At 56.3% G+C, this 21,913-nt stretch overlaps 1 protein-coding gene across 1 annotated transcript in view; it reads right to left on the reverse strand.

The window, feature by feature from the left end:
* Positions 1 to 3,005: 3,005 nt before the first annotated feature.
* The window catches only part of CACNA1A (calcium voltage-gated channel subunit alpha1 A), a 236,845-nt gene continuing 217,937 nt past the window's right edge, over positions 3,006 to 21,913 (reverse strand). Inside the window, exons 38-46 of the mRNA XM_059918274.1 lie at positions 20,837 to 20,942; positions 10,863 to 10,970; positions 10,627 to 10,727; positions 9,068 to 9,177; positions 8,827 to 8,965; positions 8,551 to 8,664; positions 5,927 to 6,113; positions 5,339 to 5,592; positions 3,006 to 4,559 (exon numbers count right to left, since the gene is read on the reverse strand). Coding sequence (XP_059774257.1) covers positions 3,840 to 4,559; positions 5,339 to 5,592; positions 5,927 to 6,113; positions 8,551 to 8,664; positions 8,827 to 8,965; positions 9,068 to 9,177; positions 10,627 to 10,727; positions 10,863 to 10,970; positions 20,837 to 20,942 — 1,839 coding nt within the window. The 3' untranslated portion in view covers positions 3,006 to 3,839. The remainder of the gene's footprint in view (positions 4,560 to 5,338; positions 5,593 to 5,926; positions 6,114 to 8,550; positions 8,665 to 8,826; positions 8,966 to 9,067; positions 9,178 to 10,626; positions 10,728 to 10,862; positions 10,971 to 20,836; positions 20,943 to 21,913) is intronic.

Genomic DNA, 21,913 nt, shown 5'->3' on the forward strand with positions numbered 1-21,913 from the left:
CAGATATGAGAATCCAGCTGCTTTCTGTTCAGCCGACATTAATGCGAGGCAAACATGTAAAACAATGCCTCTCTTTTTATGGAATGTTTTTGTTTTGAATGTGATTATTTTTCATTAAAAATGTTATTCGTTATCATTAGTAGGTTTATTGTTGATTGTAATTTAAAAGCTAATAAATAAGATGAATGGATAAAGAAGATGTGGCACATATATACAATGGAATATTACTCAGCCATAAAAAGGAATGAAATTGAGTTATTTGTAATGAGGTGGATGGACCTAGAGTCTGTTATACAGAGTGAAGTAAGTCAGAAAGAGAAAAACAAATATCATATGTTAACGCATACATATGGAATCTAAAAAAAACGGTACTGATGAACACAGTGGCAGGGCAGGAATAAAGACGCAGGCGTAGAGAATGGACTTGAGGACACTGGGGGGAAGGGGAAGCTGGGACGAAGTGAGAGAGTTGCATTGACATATATACACTACCAAATGTAAAATGGATTGCTAGTGGGAAGCAGCAGCATAGCACAGGGAGATCAGCTCGATGCTTTGTGACGACCTAAGGGGGTGAGATAGGGAGGGTGGGAGAGAGGCTCAGGAGGGAGGGGATATGGGGATATATGTATACATATAGCTGATTCACTTTGTTGTACAGCAGAAACTAACACAACATTGTAAAGCAATTATACTCTAATAAAGATGTAAAAAAAAAAAAAGCTAATAAATAGTTTAAAAAGTCTCAGTTTTAATTTCTAAATGGCAAATATCGGTAGCTATAACCCATATAAACAGATGCGCTTTGGGATCCTCAACATATTTTTTAAAGAATGGAAAGGGGTGCTGGACTTTCCTGGTGGCACAGTGCTTAAGGATCTGCCTGCCAATGCAGGGGACCTGGGTTCGATCCCTGGTCTGGGAAGATCCCACATGCCGCGGAGCAACTAGGCCCGTTCACCGCAACTACTGAAACCCGCGCTCTAGGGCCCCGTGCTCCACAACAAGAGAAGCCACCGCAATGAGAAGCCCGTGCACGCCAACAAAGAGTAGCCCCCGCTTGCAGCAACTAGAGAAAGCCCACACGCAGCAACGAAGAACGCAGCCAAAAAAGAAAAAAAAAAAAAAAAGAAGAAGAAAAGAAAGGGGTGCTGAGACCGAAACATTTGAGAACTGCTGATGCAGAAGAGTGGTCCAATCCAGTCCTATGCCTGTTTTTATAAATAAAGTTTTATTGGAACACAGCCACACCCACCCATTAACATAAGGCTGCTTTCCTGGTGCAACGTCAGAGTTGAAGAGTTGAGACAGAGGCCATTTGGGCAACAAAGTTGAAAATATTTACTCTCTGTTCCTTCAAAATAAAAAGTTTGGGCTTCCCTGGTGGCGCAGTGGTTGAGAGTCTGCCTGCCAATGCGGGGGACGCGGGTTCGAGCCCTGGTCTGGGAGGATCCCACATGCCGCGGAGCGGCTGGGCCCGTGAGCCACAACTACTGAGCCTGCGCGTCTGGAGCCTGTGCCCCACAACGAGAGGCCGCGATAGTGAGACGCCCGCGCACCGCGATGAAGAGTGGCCCCCGCTCGCCGCAACTAGAGAAAGCCCTCGCACAGAAACGAAGACCCAACACAGCCATAAATAAATAAATAAATAAATAAATTAAAAAAATAAAAAATAAAAAAAAAAAATAAAAAGTTTGCTGATGACTGATGTAGAATAATGCATTTAATCGTCACAAACAGTTCTATTACTAGTTCCCGCTTACAGATGGGAAAAACAGAGGCACAGAGAGGTTAAGTCATTTTCTTAAGGTCACACAGCCAGCGGCTTGGTACCCCTTCTTCTGGTACCCCAATGTTCCTTGAGAACGATCCCTCTCTCCTCATCTGCAGGTTTTCCGGGATTCTCTGAAGCCCTTTCTTGGGAGAAGCGGGAGCTGCCTTTTCAGACCAAAGAAAGGCCTTTCACCTCAACTTGAACACGGGGTATAACTGGCCTTTTGCTCACCTGAATCAACACAGCTCTCTGGACCTCCTAGTTTTACTAACTACAGTTCTGTGGCTATCGACTATATTCACAGAAGCATTCACAGAACAGGCAGGGATGTGAGGCCCTGGGGGTGGGGGCAGTGGGGTGGGGGGGGTCCTCTACCACCTTCATCTTTGGGGCCAGCTTCTGGAAGCCTGGAGTGGGACTGTCCCAGCAGGTGCATTGTGGCCCGATGGAAAGACATGTTGGGTGGGGCTGAAGGTGGAGGGAGGGCAGACTGTCAATCCCCTCGTAAGAAGCCCATCCCCACCTGTACCTCTGATATGCTGCCTTCACTTTGAACTGGCCATGACCATCTTCTGCCACCTATGGGCTGCTCTGAACTCTGATCTCTAGGATTCCCCAGTGACTGCAGGTAACTTAGGGGCATCTCAAGAAAGTCTGTGAAATGGGATACAGCTTGGGGTGGAGCCCATCAGAAGCAGCTTCTTGGGTGCAGGTAGGTGGGGTGGGAGTGCCAGAGGCCTCAGGAAGGGCTCACCTCCCACTGGGGGAAAACTCTCTGGGCACAGGGTGTCTGAGCTGGGTTTCCAGGTACCTCCTCCAGGGTGCTTCCAATAGGAGTTTTGCTAATATGTTGGGTCTCACACATACTCCCTGGGGCCTCACGTGCCAGATCGTGTAGGATGGTCATCCAGGAAGGTTTATCATCCAGGATGGTTGCTTTAGGTACAACCTGGCCCGCAGAAGCAGCAGCAGGCAGACTGTGGAACCCCCGGAGGGCTGCGGGTAGAGGCATGGGCTGGTCAGTGTCTTTGGCTTTAACTTTCTTGCAAAGGGTGCTGGCTGGAGAGTTACAGCTTTCTCATCCTTAGCCATTTTCAAAGCGCCTCCTTCCATAGTTTCCCCAAAGAGACCTGGGGAGTACTTTGCAGAGGATATAAAGACCATTCCAATCCAGAAGCCCTTTGATTCAACTTTTTTTTATTATTTTTTTTTCTTTTTGAATGTCATGCAATAATTCACAGTCCCAAGCCCACAGTTTTCAAACAAGGTAGGAAAAAGGAAAAAAGAAGCAAAGGAAATCGGTGGTGTTTTTTTTTTTTTTTTCTTTTTTCTTTTGTTATTTCAAGCAGGACCAAATGTCAGAAAAAAATGCTTCTTTTCTCAATCATTAATTTTTTTTGTCCTTTTAAAATTGTTTATTTTTTTAAATTGATTTCTGCAGGCAGTTATAGTAGGGTTTGGTATAACCAGCAAGCACTCCTGTGTGTGTCTGAGAACGTGTGTGGGGTATGAGTGTGTCTGGTGGAGGTCTGTGTGGGACGCTGGGTTTCCTCTTCGCTTCCGGCTTCTCACCACACACGGGCCACCAGCTCGTGTTCACCAGGGAAAGGAAAGATTCAGTTGAGATGATAAAACTCATCAATAGAAGCAATTTTTTTCTCCCCGTTTTTCTTTTAAAAATGTTTTTTTGAAATTTCCATTTTCCCCAAGGTTCTCCAAAAATGGCTGAGTTAATTCGAATCCCTTGGCTGTGTGGTTTGTCTGCCCCCGAGGGACCCCGTCGTGGGGGGTCGGGGCTGGGTGGGGGGCGCAGTAGCTGCCCAGGAGCGGCTTGTCCGGCTGAGGGTCTTTGCGGGACACCCTGGTGTGTCCCGGCCCTGGGGACTCCCTCCAGAGGCCGGGGCCGTCCAGCTGGTCCTCTCCTGGGCCCTCCCGGGCCTCCCCCGTGTGCTGGGCAGGTGGCAGCGAGGTGGCCCCGCGGCCGGTGCGGCTCCTCCCCGGGGGGGCGTGTGCGTGGGGTGCGTGGGAGGGGGCCGGGCGGGCGCGGGTGCCACCTCGCCCGGGCTTAGCACCAGTCGTCGTCGTCGGTCTCGCTGTAGGTTTCGTGCAGGCCTTTCCGGGAGCCCGGCCCGCGGGGCCTGGCCAGTCCGTGGGCCGGGTAGTAGCCGTTGGGAAGTCGCCGGCCGTGCCTGGAAGGCGAGGCGCAGGCCGGGCCAGCGGCCCGGGGAGTCCTGGGCGAGCACGCGTGGCGCGCGGGGTGCGGCGCGTCGTAGGCGGCGGCCCGGGGCTCCTCCCCGCCGCCGCCGCCGCCGCCGGCGCCCAGGCCGTCGGGCTCGTCGTAGTCGGAGCCCCGGTAGTAACCGTGGTGCCGGGGGACCGGGGGCCCCTCGGCCGCGTGCGCGCCGGACGCCGGCCACCGCACCCCGCCGTGGCGACACGCCCTGGGGGACTCGCTCCTGGCCATGCCCGGGACCCGCCGCTCCATCGTGGGCGAGCGGCTGCTGCCGTGGCCCCCCGTGGGCGGCCGCTCCCCGGCCAGGGGCTCGGCCGTGGGGCCCGGGTACCTCCGCGGGCCGCTGGGGGCCGCCCGGCCTGGCCGCACCGCCGGCTGCTGCTGCTGCTGCTGCTGCGGGGGACCCGAGCCGCCGGCCTTACGGATCACGGGGGAATAGGACACGTGTGGCCGGGGGGTGGAGGGGGTCTGGGGGAGCTGGCGGCGTCCCCGCCGCGGAGTGCTGGTACCAGATGTTGAGGGGGCTGGGCTTCCACTTACGGAACTACTGCCCTACACGAAAATTGAAACAAAGGAAATCAAAAAAAAAGATACACCAAAATCAACCAGGAGATGGGAGGAGACACAGAGGACGGGAGGGTGAGGACCGAAGGAAAACCAAAGGACAGGAGAGGGACCGGGAGGAGGAGGAGGAGAGGGGGACACAGGACATTCGAATGGAAAAAAAAGGAGAAAAGCAACAGCCACAGGGAGGATGAGGGCAGGAAGAGGAGGAGGAGGAGGAGGAGGGGGAGTGGGAGAGACAAGGAGGGAGGGGGAAGTCGAAAACCAACACAACAAAGTGAAAAGAGAAATGAGAAATGGAGTTTTGTAAGTTTGGGGGTTAAAATAGCAGAAGTTTAAAAAATTACTCACAGGCGTCCAGAGGACAGAAATCATAATCGAAACCAAAAAAAAAAAAAAACGGAAGCCGGGTTAAAGGAAAGCAAAAAGGCAGCGGGGCAGCCAGCGTGGCCATGAGTTTGTAAAGACTACGCTGGCCAGAAACTCAAAACGTGATCCACAACCAAAGAGGAAGCAGCTGCGGGCAGGGAGCGGGTGGCAGGCGGGCAGGGAGGCTGGGGTGCCGAGTCGGGAGCCAGAGTGGCAGGCGGCAGTGTTCACCCCTGCCCGAGCCCAACCCCCTGGCTTGGGGAGCCCACTCCATGGTGGACAGGGTCAGAGGTCACAGCAGCAGTGGGGGACCCTGCCCAGAGTGGCTGTGGGGTGTAGGCCCCCTCCTCTCCCGGGTCCCAGGGGCTCGGCTCAGGGGTACCTCCTGCCACACCCACCTGCCGGTGTGTCATGTGCTCTCGGCCCTCACTGGGTGAGCGGGACCAGCGCTGGTCCCGGGCCCGGGTCCGGCCGTGGTCAGGCCGCTCCTGGGCGTAGCGCTCCTTGTCTGGGGGCGGGGGGTGGTGGTGGTGGTGGTGGTGGTGATGGTGCTGCCGATGCTTCCGGTCCTTGGGCCGACCCCGCTCCTGGTCTCGGTCCTTTGATGGCAGGTCCCCAGACTGGGTGGTCATGCTCAGGTCTGTCCCCAAGCCTGGGCCAGACGGGGTCAGACAGATAGACAGATGGCTGTGAGGGAGGGGTGGCATGGTCTGTGCACATGGGAGGCCACCAAGGGGGTCTGTGGGCCCTAGAGAGGGGCACCTTCCCCTGGACCACCCTGGACCAAGGATGGCCTGGTGGGTGTTGGGAGGGGGGTCGGGCCCCAGGTTCTGAGCAGCAGCTGTCACAGCTTGGTCCCTTTGGTCTTGTCCAGGCCTTTCTGTCTTTTCTCCTTCAGTGTCTACCCCACTCTGCCTTCTGTCCTATCTCCCCTCCTCTGTCCCCTCATACAGCCTTCGGTCCCTGGGCCGTGCAGGGCGACCCACCTGTGTCCACGTCTGTGTAGCGGCCCAGGGAGCGCTCGGAGGCGCGATGGCTGCGCTCTCTGCGCCGCGGGTGGTGCCGCTGGTTCTCTTCGGGTGGCACCCTCTCCAGGGAGTAGTCATCCAGGCGCCGGGCCTTGGGGCCCAGCACAGAGGCCGAGCGCTTCATGGGGCTGGTGTCTGAGATGGTCTGGGGGGGACAGGCCGGCAGACCGGGGTCAGCGGCTGGCACCAAGCAGTCCCAGTCTGTCCTGCCCCATTGGCCATCAGTGACTGCGGTGTGACCGTCCAGGGGCGGGGTCCCGGGGGTGGGGGGGGCCATGGGCCTCGGGTCCTGATCAACCAGAGCTCCAGGACTCCTCTGTCACCCCCCCCAGGCTCATCCTGGGTTCTGGCCAGGAGGCCCCATTCTATCCACCTCCTGCTGGGACAGGCAGGCCGACCGAAGGGCAGAGCTTCCCCCATTCCAAGGGCACACCTGGGAGCCCCGGGGCCCTGGGCAGCACGGGCCGGCACTCGCCCTGCCTGCTCGCCAGGGCGGGTGAGCAGCCTCTGCCTCTCTTCGCTGTCGGGCCTCCAGACCCAGGGCCAGGCACCCAGCTCACTGTCCTCCTTGGCCAACTGGGCCTGGACTCCTCTGACCACCTGAGTCTGGCTTCCATAAGGAGCCCTTGAGGGGCTGCCCTGGCATTTGAGGCCCCGAGGGACCTGCTCTCCTCATCCTTGGCCTGCAGCCTGGGGGCCTGCATGTGCTGCACCCACTGGGTCCAGCTGGGTTCTCTGTGGCTGGGAGAGGAGAGGAGGAAGACGGGGCAGACATTGCCCAGGGCCCGGCCCAGCTAAGGGGGCAGCGGTACTGCCCGAGGAAGGAGTTTTAAGGAACACAGGGCTGCGGGGCCAGAGGTTCAGGGGTGGTGTTAGGGGAAAGAACCCCTGAGAAAGAGTGGGCCAGGCAGGGCTGCAGGTCAGACTTCTTGGAACGATGGACCCCCTGGCTTGGGGGCTCTGAAGAGAAGGGGGTGGTGGGGGGGGAGGGAGGAGGGGGGCGGGGCAGGGTCACTCCTCCAGGGCACACGTGGGGCACACAGAGAACACAACACATGAGGATGGGGCTCCACAGGGGGGGAAGGGGGAGGGGGTGCAGTCTGCAAAGAAAGGGTGGGGTCCGAGGACAGGGAGAGATGACAGGACTCCCACGAGGGGGGGTGGGCGGGAAGAGGGGGCCGGAGCCCAGCTGGGCGGCGGGCGGGCGCGGTACATACACTGAGGTTATTCCCACGTGGCCGGCCCCTTCTCCTCTGTCACAGCCCCACGGGATGGTGCACACAGAAAAAACAGAAAGAAGGAAATAAATATAAAAGCTGAGAGGGAGAGTGGAGAGGTGGTAGATGGAAGAGATGCCAGGGTCGGGGAGAGGAACCTGAGGGGGAGGAGAAGGGGGAGGGAGTGAGAGGTTAAAGTCCCCGGTGGTGTGTGGGCGACCCCAGGCCCAGCCGGCAGTCCTCCCATGAGCACAGAGGAGACAGACAGGAGACACCACAGACAGATGGCAAAGGCACGAGACCGACAGATGGGACGGCGTGGCTGCAGGCCCCTGGCCCTGAGCTTTGCCTCATGCGATGCGCCCCAGCCTTGGCTCTGCTGACACTCAAAGCTTTGGGGAGGGGTGGCCGTCGGCTGGCTTGTCCCACCCGTCTCCTGGGGCCCAGCAGCTCAGTCCTGGTGGGTGGGGGGGTGGGGGCCCGTCAGGATGGGGCTGGGTAGCCACATGCAGGCTGAGTGCCTCCCGCCCAAGTTCCCAGCAGCCAGAGGCCAGGCCCCTGGGTGACCCTGGCCCAGCCAGGCACAGCACAGCCCACCCCGTGCAGATGTCACGGCACAGCACACGGGCAGCCCGCCACAGTCAGACATGCCGCCCCGCCTCTCAGGCTGGGTGGGCAGCCAGCCATGCTTCTGGCTCTGGCCCCTCTGTCCCCGTGGGCCTGGGGCAGTGGGACCCCCCCCCTCCCTCCAACCACCCGCCCACCCGAGCCCTGCAGCTGGGTAAAGCAGCCACACACAGGCACACGTCAGGCACACACACCTGTTCCTCCCCAGCGGCCCCCACAGAGACCAGACAGAGAGACGAACCCCAGCTGCCCCCAGGCCCACCCCAGACTCCGCTACCAGGTCCTAGGACCTGCCAAGTTCCCCAGAGCGTGCATGTATATGAGCACACGCATCCGTGTATGTGCGAGCGCGTGTGCGCATGTGTGCGTGTGCATGAGTGTATATTCTTGATTGCAGCTCTCACCTGGGCCAGACACATCACCTCCCATACCCCCTCTGCAACCTCCACCTCCTCCTGCCTCAAGTACCCCCAAACGGGGCAGAGACAAACCACTTGGCGGTGGCCACGGTACCCTGCCCCAGGGCAACCTCGCCCCCTCTCAGCCCTCTGTCAAGGAGGAGCTAAGAGGACCAGGGCCTCCAGGGGCTCCAGGTGTGGCCTGTAGGGGCAGTGGGGCCTGCACACTGCTGCCGAGGGTGCAGGAGGCCCGCCCAGCCCTGGGTCCCTGGGCTCCGTGGGGAAGCAGAGACTCCAGAGGCCAAGTCCAGCCCCCAGGGCGGTGGGTGAAAGCCCTCACCTGGTTCTCGGCGGGGAGGCGGGGCATGGAGGCGGCCCGGGCCTGGCCCTCCATGGGGAGGTAGTGCTCACTGTCCGAGTAGCCGTCTCTGCCCATCTCTCGCATCTCCACAGACTGCGGGGCAGATGGCGAGGCCGGGTGAGCCCCGGGGCCTGACACGTGGACCCCAGGGGTGGCCCGGTGTGTGCGGAGCTGCAGGTGGGGGGGCCCAGACCCCTCCTTCTTGTCCTGCCCGGGCCTGGGAGCCATGGGGGGCGTGGGGGGTTATGGAGGCACCTGAGAGTTGGGCTGGCTATTGGGCATGTCCGTGGGGGGTCCTCGCTCCGGGCTCCACGTGCCCGTCTTCTGGAACATCTCCTGGGCCCGCTGGGTCACCCAGGATGGGCTTTCCTTCATGCCGCTTTCGTGAGCCATCCTGTGTGGGGCACAGAGACCAGGGTGGTGGTGGGCACTCCGGGGGCTTTCACACCCGACCGGCACCCCCGTTCCCCCGCCTCCTGGCCAGAGGGACACTCACAGGCCTCCTCCTGGGTCCAGCTGGGTGGAGGGGAGGGCATTCTGGCCGGGCCCCCCCTCCTGCGTTGGAGACGGGGGCTCCATGCGCTGGAACATGAGAGGCGTCCGGTTCTGGGGAAGCAGAGAGCAGTGTGTGTGCACAGGGTAGGGGGGACAGGGGACAGGTGGAGGAGGGCGTCCCAGGCTCAGGCTCTGGTCAAGGCTGCGGCGGGGAGGCTATGGAGGGTATGCTTAGCCCACCCCTGGGGTGAAATCCCAGGAGTCATTCTTGACATGCCCCCCCACCCCAAAACGCACACACACTCAAGTCTGATCCATCAGCTAGTCCTCAAGACTCTTCCTTCCAAATCCATCCATAACTGGATCACTTCTTACCACTCCACAGCCCACATCCTGGTCCGGCCTCATCAGTTCCGGCCTGGACCAGTGCAGTTGCCTCCTCTCAGGTCTCCCAGCTCCAGCCCTTACCCCCCATGGCCACTAGAGGGCACCTGTGAACACCTGCATGAAGTCACTTCCCTCCTCTACTGAGGGGCCCCCATGGCTCCCATATCACTCTGAGCAAAAGTCAAAGCCGGGCTTCCCTGGTGGCGCAGTGGTTGAGAATCTGCCTGCCAATGCAGGGGACACGGGTTCGAGCCCTGGTCTGGGAAGATCCCACATGCCACGGAGCAACTGGGCCCGTGAGCCACAATTACTGAGCCTGCGCGTCTGGAGCCTGTGCTCCGCAACAAGAGAGGCTGCGATGGTGAGAGGCCCGCGCACCGCGATGAGGAGTGGCTCCCGCTCACGGCAACTAGAGAAAGCCCTCGCACAGAAACGAAGACCCAACACAGTCATGAATAAATAAATAAATAAATAAAAGAACATGAATTTCTAAAAAAAAAAAGTCAAAGCCCACTAGGCCCTGCATAATCTGTCCTGTCACCTCCCCACCCTTGTCTCCTCCCACTGCCCCTCTTGCACACTCTGTTCCACCATATCGACTTCCTTGCTGTTCCCCGAACTCAAACTCATGGTCCTGCCTCAGGGCCTTTGCACTGGCTGTTCCCTCTGCCTGAAACACTCTCCCCCTAGGTATCTGCTTGGCTCCCTCTCCTCTTCCTTCAAGTCTTTCCTCAGATGTCACTTCCTCAGAGAGGCCTCCCCTGACTACCCCTTTCAAATCACATTCCCTCCCCTGCCCCTGATTTTTCCCATGGCACTTAGCATTTTCTGCAATGCTATGTAATTTAATCATCTGTCATTGTTGGCATTCCCCCAACTGGAAAGTCTGCTCCACAGGGATTCTGGTCTGCTTTGCTCACAGATGCACCCCCGGAGCTGAGAACCATGCCCGGCACACAGTAGGTGCCCTATAAATGTTGATGGAGCAGATGAGTTAATCCAGGCTACGTCTCCTTGGCACTGTCCTACTTTTCAGTGACCTGCCTTGGAGCCTGGCCTCATCCCACTGTTCTGGTTGGTCCTCATGGTGACAAGGAAGCCACTGTCTCCCAGCCTGGATGTCCCCGGAGCGATGGACATAGCAGGGCAGGGCCCTCAGGGCTGGGGCCGTACCTGCTCCTCACGCATGGCCTGCAGCTTCTTGGCCTTGCTCTGTCGGTAGTACTCCATGATCATCATGGCTGCATAGATCTTCCCCACCGTCAGGTCCGTGGCTGGGGGCACAGGATGAGCTCAGTGTGGGTGGGGGCCCCTGTGTGCACCAGCCCTGCCGTCCCTGGACCTCCTCTTTCCCTCCCCCTCCGTCCTGGTGGGACAGAGCCCGAGGCCAGGCCGGGCCTGGCTCTTACACTTGTGAGGGGTGACCAGCAGGTCCAGCGTCTTCTGGGACAGGTTGGGCCAGATGGCCATCATCTCCTTCCGCAGCTCAGCGTCCATCTGTTGTTTGTCGGCTCCGCCTGTGGGTGGGCACAGAGAGGCATCAGCCGGCCTCCGGGGCAGCCGCAAAGCCAGAGGCTCCTGTTGACCCAGGCTCTGGGGTCCTGGTTCCCAGCGGGTCACCAGTGCCCTACGGGCTTGACCCAGAGGAGTCTAGTCCTCAGCAGGGCCAGGACCTTCGAAAGACCATGTGGGGGACAGTCCAGCTTCCTGAGGGGCTAACCTGGTTCCCACTTACCAGCTGTGTGACCTGGGTGTTAGTCTACTGTGCTGTGCCTCCGTTTCCCCATCTTCAAAATGGGGATGATGGCAATACTACCTGCCTCACTGCGTTGTCTGAAGATCAAAGTAGTTAATGTACAGCATTAGGATGGTGTCTGCTGTAGGGTGCCTGGGGTAAGCCTCAGGGAGCAGTCCTGATAGAGGACGTTCTCCCTCAACCAAGTGTCCCCTCCTGTGAATGTTGACCTTGGACAGAGCCAAGCCCTGGTCCCTCCCTCCAGCCATGGTGGTCATTAAGGTTCTTTGGCAGCAATTCCTGGTCCCTCCTGCCCGAGTGCACGGGAGTGTGGCCCTTCCTGGCCCCTGGGGTTGACCAGGGCCATGGGACGAGTTCTTGCCAATGAGGTGTGAGCAGAGTGAGGTCCCACTTTGGGCATTAAATGGCCAGTGCAGGACCCTCCTGAGTTCTCATTCCCTCTGTCACAGCGGCTGGTAATGTTGGGGACAGTGGTTGCCCCCTCAGGCCTGGTCCCTAAGTGACTGATGAACAGAAGCCCCTGCTGAGCCCGGAAGTTCCCACATAATGGAAGTGGGAAGCGAATCTTTGTTGGTTCAGGACTTTGGGGCTGTTTGTTACAGTAGCACATTCTCATCCATCCTAACTGATACACCAGCTTGGTCCCTGCTTCTACTTCTGTTTCACAGCCCCAAACAGGGGCTATTCTAAACATTTACCAGCTGGTAGGGAAGGGACACTGATGACAGAGCTAGAGCAAGGGCCTGAAGGCTCCTTGCTGGACCAAATATTAACCCTGTGGTTGCTGGATTATGGGAGGAGATCTAGGGGAAGGGCAGGAGCCGGCTGCCAGCCAGTAGAGAACTATTGCAGTGTTTAGCAACCACCCACGGGGGCCTGTGGCTGAATAGCTGGACCGCCCAGACAGCCTCAACATCCCCCTTTGCCTCCATTCCCTGTCCACCTCTCGCCGCCCAGCATCTGCCCTCTTTGTCCCTCCTTCTCCCACTCCTCCATTTCCCGGGCCCAGCCCGGAGCTCCCTCTGGAACCCCTGCCCAGCTTCTCCTTCTCAGCAGATGTGGGTCAAAGCACAGACATCAGCCAGGCACTCCGTGGAGCTTTCACTCGTCTTCCCCCGTGTGACTCTGGAGATGGATGCCTTTATTTTGAGAAAAATCCTTCAGAAGGGCCTTTTTGCAAGTCAAGCTTAGATCCTGTTCCAGAGTGAGGATATGGAGGCAGTGGGGAGCTGAACTGCCTGGACCAGTGTAATCGCTTCTACCCAGGTCGCCTTGCTCCTCCCACAGCCACCAGAGGGCGCCCGTGAACACCTGAGTGCAGTTGCCTCTGCCCGGGTCCGCCTCATCCTCCCATAGCCACCAGAGGGCGCCCACGAACACCTGCATCAGTCACCTGCCTCCTCTGCTCAGAGCCCTTCAAGGCTCTCACCTCACCCAGGGTGATCCCCCAAGTCCACAAGGCCCTGCATGATCCGCCCTCATCTCCTCTACTTTCCCCCTTGCTCACTCTGTTCCAGCCACACCAGCCTCCTCGTTGCTCAGCAAACACGCCAAGCACCATCCTGCCTCAGGGTCTTTGCATGGGTTGTTTCCTCTGCCAGGATGGTTCTTTCTACAAATATCTATGCGGTTCCCTCCCTCACCTCCTTCAGGTCCCTACCCAAACCCTTTATCAAAGAGGTCTTCTAGCTGCCTCCCAACCTAAAACAGCCTCCCCCCCTTCTATGCCTTTTCCTGCTTTATTTCTCTGCTCTTTATCATCTCATGCTATTGTTCACCACCTCACCACTAGGGGGCACGGTCCACGGTCTGGTCTCTCTTTTTGCTGTTGGTGGTTGCAGGGTCTAATGACACAAGGGACTGTGGTCACTGGGGCCGAGCTGCATGGGTGTAGGGATGATTGACAGGCCTGGACACAGGTTGGGAGGAGATCCTTGGGAAAATCATCTGTGTAGCTGGGTTCTCAACATACTTGACACCAACCTATGACAGTTTTTTTTTTTTTTTCCCCTCTAGGGAAGCAGTTGGAATTAATAGCTAAGTCTCTTGTCCACTGTAGCTAAGTGAGGTGCCTGGGGTCTCTGTGACTCCTTCTCAGAGACATGGGAAGGGAAAGAAGAGAACATGACATTCTTGTGAAAAGTCACTTTCTCCTGACAGCTTACATATTTCCTGTTTCTAGCGGAGAAAAGGAAGATACCTATTGTTATGGACTGAATTGTGTCCCCCCCTTCCAAATTCATGTTGAAGCCCTAACCCCCAGTATAACGGCCTTTGGAGATGGGGCCTTTAAGGAAGAAATTAAAGTTACATGAGGTCATAACAGTGGTCCCTAATTCAATAGGACTGGTGTCCTTATAAGAAGAGACAGATAGACACCAGGGATGCACATGCACAAAGGAAAGGCCATGTGAGGACACAGCAAGAAGGCGGCCATCTGCAAGCCGAGGAGAGAGGCCTCAGGAGAAACCAAACCTGCTGGCATCTGGATCTTGGACATCCAGTCTCCAGAACTGTGAGGAAATAAATTTCTGTTGTTTATGCACTCAGTCTCTGATATTTTGTTATGGTGGCCTGAGCTGATTAAGATACCTGCTCTTGGCATCTGAATTAGGTAAGGTCAAGGTTTCTCCCCCTGTCAGCACTGTCGACACTTGAGGCTCGATCCTTCTTGGTTGTGGGGCCGTCCTGTGCATTGCAGGATGTTGAGCAGCACCCTTGGCCTCCACCCACTAGTTACCAGTAGCACTCCCTTACCCCAGTCCTGACAACGAAGCCTGTCCCCGGACATTCCCAGGTGTCCCCTGGTGGATAAAACTGCCTCCAGTTGAGAACCACCTTAGACTCTTCCTGCTTTACTTCACTGGGAAATCTTGCATTCAGGATTGTCGTTCACATTTAAATAAAGGGAAAATCCTGGGCTTCCCTGGTGGCGCAGTGGTTAAGAATCTGCCTGCCAACGCAAGGGACACGGTTTCGAGCCCTGGCCTGGGAAGATCCCACATGCTGTGGAGCAACTAAGCCCATGCACCACAACTACAGAGCCTGAGCTCTAGAGCCCGCAAGCCACAACTACTGAGCCCACGTGCCACAACTACTGAAGCTCGCATGCCTGGAGCCTGTGCTCCTCAAGAAGAGAAGCCACGACAATGAGAAGCCCACGCACCGCAACGAAGAGTAGCCCCCGCTCACCGCAACTAGAGAAAGCCCGCGCACAGCAACGAAGACCCAACTCAGCCAAAAATATAAATAAATAAATAAATAAATAAATAAATAAATAAATAAATAAAGGGAAAATCCTTAGGGGATTTCAAGGTGGCCCTCCCCTGGGGTCACGAGATCTGCTCAAGGCCGCATCTCAGGTTTACTCGTCCTCCAGGTACGGAATTGTTAACACCGGGGTTCCCAGGGACAGAGGGCTCCCTGCTATTCAGGCATCAGTCCCCCACAAACCAGTTGTGTCCCAGAGTTTGTCGCCCGAAGGGTCCTCCCCTCTTCCACATCACTCTGCACACCTCTGGTGAACCTTCTCTGTTGCAGGGTCTGTCCCGTGCATTCTGAGACATTCAAGCAGCATCCCTGGCCCCTACACACCAGATACCGTGAGCACCAGCCCTCTCCCCGTTGCGACGACCCAAACTGTCTCCAGACGTTGCCAATGTCCTCTGGGGGCAGAATTACGCCTGGCTGAGAACCCCTGACTTAGGGTTTAACCCCTGACCTGGATCCACAACCTCTGACCCTGCTCTTTCTTTTCCATAACATTTCTCGCTTTTGAACACGTGACATATCTACTTATTTATCGCTGCCTGTTTATTTGTTGCCTCTTTCCCCGCAGCCCCACAAGGGCCGGAGGTTCGTCTGTCTTTCACTGCCACATCCCATGTGCCGAGGACAGGGCCAGGCACACAGCAGGTGCCCCATGGATGTTCTCATTCAATGAGCTGATAATGCAGGCAGGTCAAAGCCCTTCAGCTCCCACCAGGCCACCCCAGAACCTTCCAGGCCATTGCAGAACCCACCTCCAGACAGAGCCTGGCTTTGAGTGTATTAAAGGGCCAGACAGTGGCCTTTTGGCTGGTCAGCCACGTGGAGTCCTGAAGGAGAATCCAGGCTGGCCCGGACTCAGAGAATGCTGGACAGCTGTGGAGATTCTGTTACTGGCTGGCTGAGGCCTCGTCTCTTCTGCACACAACCCTCCACTGCTGTCCACAGCTGTTAGCGTGCAGGCGGCACAGTGTTTATAAAGCTCTCCCTGCAGGCTCTCAGCAGAAGCCAGAACGTTAGCTTGAGGCTGGGGATTTTTTAAAAAACTTTTATTTTATATTGCAGTATGTTTTTTTTTGGGCCGTGCCAAGTGGCTTGTGGGATCTTAGTTCCCCAACCAGGGATCAAACCCCGGGGCCCTGGCAGTGAGAGCGCCAAGTCCTAACCACTGGACCAACAGAGAATTCCCCGGAGTAGTTGATTAACAATGTTGTGTTAGTTTCAGATGTACAGCAAAGTGATTCAGTTATACATATACATGTATCTATTCTTTTTCAAGTTCTTTTCCCATTTAGGCTATTACAGAATATTGAGCAGAGTTCCCTGTGCTATATTGTTGGTTATCAATTTTTAATATAGCAGTGTGTGTATGTCAATGAGGCTGGGGATTTTGGATTTTGATGCGTTAACTGGGTTTACATTCATTCAGGCAGGTGGCTGGCTCTGCCCTCATCACCTTCTGGTTGGGGTGGGGAACAGGAGGGCAGTGGGGGATGAAGGGACCCAGCCCAAGCCCCTTGGCGGAGGTTTCAGGGATCCAGACACAACGTCTAGAAGAAAGAGAAACATGAAGACAGAGGATTTTTCCCCAGACAAGAATGAGATTCTTCTGGGAGGAGAGAACAGAGGGGTGGGTGGGAAGGAGAGACAGACAGAGAAGAGGAAGGACAGACACAGAAGAGACACAGACAGATAAGCAGAGGGACCTGCCCTCTTTCTCTCCCAGCTAAGATGGGCCTCACAATTTTTGAAGAATCCGAAGAATCACTGAGGTTAATCCACTCCCCCACGTTACCCCCTGCCTGCTGGAAAGGAACTCAGTGTGTTTAGAAGCAAATTCAGTGTCGAAAAAAAGTGTGTTGTACTCTCAGCTGGACTGAGACGCGATTCTGTTGAAATGGCTGTGACTGCCATCACTGTTAGAAATGTTGTCCCCTTGGGGCTTCCCTGGTGGCGCAGCGGTTGAGAATCTGCCTGCCAATGCAGGGGACATGGGTTCAAGCCCTGGTCTGGGAAGATCCCATATGCCGCGGAGCAACTGGGCCCGTGAGCCACAATTACTGAGCCTGCGTGTCTGGAGCCTGTGCTCCGCAACAAGAGAGGCCGCGATAGTGAGAGGCCCGCGCACTGCGATGAAGAGTGGCCCCCGCTTGCCGCAACTAGAGAAAGCCCTTGCACAGAAACGAAGACCCAACACAGCCATAAATAAATAAATAAAAATTAAAAAAAAATATATAAAATTTATAAAAAAAAAAAAAGAAATGTTGTCCCCAAGCTCTCGGTTGAACTTCCTTGACTCCAGAGCTGTGCCCCATGGAACTTTGGGAGGAGACAGGACGGGGAGGGGTCCCTGGCTCAGAGATGCCGGGGGCATGACCCTCTGGGAGCTGAGTAGGGTCCGGGGTATGAGTGACAATGACAGCCAAATGGCAGGCACATCCCTGGAGTCCTTGAAATCCTCATGTGGGGAATCTGGTGAGTGTCCTAAAGGCTGGACTTGCTAGAGTCCCACAGAAGGGGTTCTTTTTTAAAATATATATATTTATTTTATTTTTGGCTGTGTTGGGTCTTCGTTGCTGTGCGCAGGCTTTCTCTAGCTGTGGTGAGCGGGGGCTATTCTTTGTTGTGGTGCACGTGCTTCTCATTGTGGTGGCTTCTCTTGTTGCGGAGCACGGGCTCTAGAGCACAGGCTCAGTAGCTGTGGCGCACGGGCTTAGCTGCCCCACGGCATGTGGGATCTTCCCGGACCAGGGCTCGAACCCGTGTCCCCTGCATTGGCAGGCAGATTCTTAATCACTGCGCCACCAGGGAAGTCCCACAGAAGGGGTTCTGTGCCGTAAAAGACAACTCAGCAGGCCTGGGTTGTCCAAACCCTGCATATTCCAAAGGAATGACTGGTTCTTGACCAGCTCCTGGAAGATGATGTCTAAGTCCTTAGAGTGTCCTGCCTGATAAGAGTGTTTTTGTTTACCTGGGGGCCTTGGGCCAGGCCAGATAGTTTGTCCTAGCAATGTGATTTATGCTGGGGGCCTTGAGCCACGTGGTATCAGTGTGACCTATAGAGGGGCTGGAGGCTGAGCAGCTAAGGTCAGCCAGGGTTACACGGCCAACTCCCAATAAACACGCTAGACACCAAAGTTCAGGTGGGCTTGGGTGGCTGGCAATACTGCATACATGTTGTCACACATCATTGCTGGGAGAAGTAAGCAGTGTGCATGTGACTCCACTGGAAGGGAGTGGAAGTTCCCTCTTGGTCTCTCCTGGACCCTGCTTCATGTGCCTGTTTCCTTTGCAGATTTTAATCTGTATCCTTTTGCTGTAATAAACCATAACTGTTAGTAAAACAGTTCTGAGTCCTTTTAGCGAATCACTGAACCCAAGTCTTGGGTTATCTTCAGACCCCTGAACACAGGTCCCCAGAGGGAAACAGCAGCTGGGACACAAAGGCATTAGGTACCAAGAGTAGGTGCACTGTTGGACCCATTTTACAAAACTGTGGCAGGCAGAAATCTAAAGTTGCCCCTTCTTTCCCAGCAAAATTCTGGTTATTCAGTCAAATGCTTGGGACTTCCCTGGTGGTGCAGTGGTTAAGAATCCGCCTGCCAATGCAGGGGACACTGGTTCAATCCCTGGTCCGGGAAGATCCCACATGCCACGGAGCAACTAAGCCACAACTACTGAGCCTGTGCTCTAGAGCCCGCAAACCGCAACTACTGAGCCTGCGTGCTACGACTACTGAAGCTCGCATGCCCTAGAACCTGTGTGCCAAAACTACTGAGCCCACATGCTGCAACTACTGAAGCCTGCGTGCTGCAACTACTGAGCCCGCGTGCCTAGAGCCCATGCTCCGCAACAAGCGAAGCCGCCACCATGAGAAGCCCATGCACTGCAACGAAGAGTAGCCCCCATTCTCTGCACCTAGAGAAAGCCCACAGGCAGCAACGAAGACCCAACGCAGCCAAAAAAAAAAAAAAAAAATTAAATCAAATGCTAGTCTAGGGACTGCTATGAAAGGACTTTGCAAATGTAATTGAAGTCCCAAGTCAGCTGACTGTAAGCTGATCTGGGTGGGTCTGACCTAATCAGGTGATCCCTCTAAAAGCAGACCATTTTCTTGGCAGCAGAGGAAGTTAGAGCGATTTGGAGCACATAAAGAATTAGATGCATCCCTGGGAGCTAAGTGCAACCTCTGGCTAAAAGCCAGAAATGAAACAGGGACCTCAGTCCTACAGCCACAAGGAACTGAATTCTGCTAACGTCTAAATGAGCTTTGGAGTAAATTTTTCCTCGGAGCTTCTACAGAAGCTCTAGAGAAGGTGGCCTTGCCACCTTGATTTTGGTCTTGTGAGACCCTGAACGGAGAGCCCAGTTGAGTCCACCTGGACTTCTGACCTACATAACTGTGAGCTAATAAGTAGGTGTGTTTTGAGCTGTTAAATCTGTGGTCATTTGTTACATGGCATAGCTAGCTAATACATGCGCTGAGGCTCAGAGAGGGTGAAGTCTTCTGCCAAGGTTTACAGTTGAGGACAGGGAAGGTAGGTCGGCAAGGTGAGTCCACTTTCCCACGTGATTACAAGAAAGCTGCTGCCCACGCTTCTGCTTCCTCACCTCCCTGGGTTGGAACCTCCACCAGCTTCAACCATGCTGATGAGCAAACAGTCTGGGGCAGGCAGTGCCACAACACAGACAGAACCTGGGCCCCCACTGGTCACGTGCACCGAGATGCTTGGCAAGTCTGGACCACTTGCCTCTGACTTGTTGCACGAGAAAGAAACTTACACTTGTGTGCCAGACAAGTGACACTTATGTTGTCCCCTGAGTCTCGGCCTCACTCCTGATTCTTTCTCACTCTATTTGGGGGCACCTCCTGCTCTCTCTACCTTCATCTGCATGTTTCCTGCCTCTAATAATGTCCGTCCTCAATGTGCCCCGCCCCTTCACTGGGCAGTGTCCCACTGGAAGCTGCTGGTCTCCTTCCCTGAATGTCCCCACTCCGAGCAACTTCCAGTTTTGGCTCCTCCTCCCCCTCTTCTCCCCAGGACCCTGGAAAGAACACGTGTCCCTAAAGTGCAGTCTTCCTTCCTCATAACTTCCCAGGGGCTTCAGCTGGGTGGAGTCATGGCCTCTCTCTTCAGCCCCTGATTCCCAACCCTCTGCTGGACGATGGACACAGCCCTCCACCAGCTACTCTCCCAACTTCCTTCTCTCTGGTGATCCACGTGTTGCTCTCTCTGCCCTGCTGTCCCATCAGCTGCCAAGTCACATCCAGTCTACCGCCAGGCCTCAGAAACCCACTCCAGGCAGGAGGGCCATGACCCCTCCACCAGCGCTGCCCTGGTCAAAGTGACCAGTGGTGACCTGGCACAAGATCCGCCGGTCACTCTTGGTCCTCATCTTCCTTGGCTGCTGGGCAGCACCTGACACACTGGAGACGCCTTTTAGGAGCCTGAGTTGCCTTGGTCTCCATCCACCTCCCTGGCCGCCTTTAATGCTGGGGTGGCCCCAAGCTCAGTCTTCCGGGGGTCTCTCGATCCACTCATCCCCTTGGAGAGCTCGTCCAGTCTCCTGGCTTAAAATCTGCCAGCATCTGACGCCTCCTGACTCTACATCTTCAACCCAGCCAGGAAGACTCATCCCCTCACTTCCTTCAGAACCTTCTGGGGGGGCCTCCACCAGAAGTGTAAGTTGGAGAGCCCCCTGCCTAACCATCTTCATGTGCCACCTCCGACACCAACCTCCTGCCCTCCCTTTGCCCCAAACCTGCCCCTGCCATCTCTTCTGTCTCAGGGCACGGCAGCTCCATCCTTCAGGCACTGGGGCCCCAACCCCTGGGGGTGGCCTTGTTGCCTCTTTCCCTCACACCCCACATTCCATGCATCAGCATCTGGTCCTCTTGACTCCCAGGAAATATCCAGAATCTGAATATTCCATATATCCCCTCCTTCCGAGCCGCCATCCTGTGTTCACATGAGTTATGTCAGGCCTCCTCCTACCTTCTCCCCACTGTGCTTAGAGGGAGTAGGTGCCTCCTCTGCTCTCGAGGCTGCTTGGTGCCCCCACGCGCAGAGCGCAAGTCAGTTCAACACAGCCCCAGGTGTGGGGAGGGGCTCTGCACCCGCTGGTCCCTCTGTCTGGAGCGCTTTCTCCCCAGGTATCCACGTGACTCCTTCACAACCTCGTTGGGGAGGCCTCCCCCCGCTGGAAGTGTAACCTGCATCCTCCAGGCTTAGAGCGGTGTCCGGCACACGGGAGGGAAGCTAGGTCTCAATATTTGCTGAGCAGGTGGATGGGTGAGCCCTCCGAAGCCCTGGCTCCATCCACCCTGCCCCACCTCTCTGCTCCTGTTCCTGCCCTTACCCTTGGCGATCTTGATATCCAGGGCTGTGCGGATCAGAGCCATGAGGGTAGAATTGAAGTGGACGGTGTTGTCATCGGCAACAGGCAGATCCATCCGCAGGAGCCTCTACAGAAAACCAAAGGCAAGGGCAGTCATTCCCAGGCACCCCTCCCCGATCCCGTGAGCCACACCCACCCTACCCAGGGAGCCCCAGGAAGAACTCTGAAGGCAGCGGCCAGGGTGCCCCCCCCACACCCTCAGGTTACCTGTCCCGGTGTTCCATTTCCTGATTGCCCTCGGTGGCTCATAGGGAGGGCACCGGGGGCTCTCCTATGCTGCGGAGCCCCTGCCCGTTCCTCGCCCGCCTGCTGGACCCTAGGGCTGGCATTTCCAGGGTTGGCCCACATCCTTGCCCTGCCCCAGAGTTCTTCTGGACAGCTCCGTTCCATTCTGACCCCAAAGAAGAAGAGCACAAGCCAGATCGCAGCAGGCATGCAGCAACCAGGCAGAGGGGTCCATTGCCACAGCCGCCGGGGGCGCCGCTGGCTCTCCACCCCCAACCCCTGGCTCGGCCCAGACCAGACCAGATGGGCACAGGCCACATCATTCCTCCGAGAAGCGGCAGGCAGGCGACTCCCCCTGCTGATGGGGCGGGCCCCTCGCGCAGCACATGCAGCGAGGCCGTGACACACAGAGCAGCGGACAGGGGCGCATGCAGACGGAATCTCGAGACTCATTCATAGCTCCGTGGAAAGTGTATCTCAGGGGCATTTCCGGATCTTGGCTCTTTGTGCAATGGCAGGGGGAAGGGGTGAGGGAGGTGTTCCCGTGGCCCAGGGAAGAAAAGATTCCCTGTGTCCCAGGCAGGGGCTCTGTCCCCCATGCTTGGTGGCGTGGGAGGGGATGCTGGGCTGGTGTGCACCAGCCCAGGCTGAGGTGGCATGGAGATGGAGATTGATGTTTACCAGAGGATTCAGACACAGGTCAGCAGGAAACGCAGAGTTGGAGATGGTGAAGGGGATGGCAAACTCAGAGCCGAACACAAGAGATGGGTTGAGGCAGGGTGGGGAGGGTGATGGTAGACAGAGAAACACATA

This window comes from Balaenoptera ricei, chromosome 3, assembly GCF_028023285.1.
Source record: "Balaenoptera ricei isolate mBalRic1 chromosome 3, mBalRic1.hap2, whole genome shotgun sequence".
Taxonomy (NCBI): Eukaryota; Metazoa; Chordata; class Mammalia; order Artiodactyla; family Balaenopteridae; genus Balaenoptera; species Balaenoptera ricei.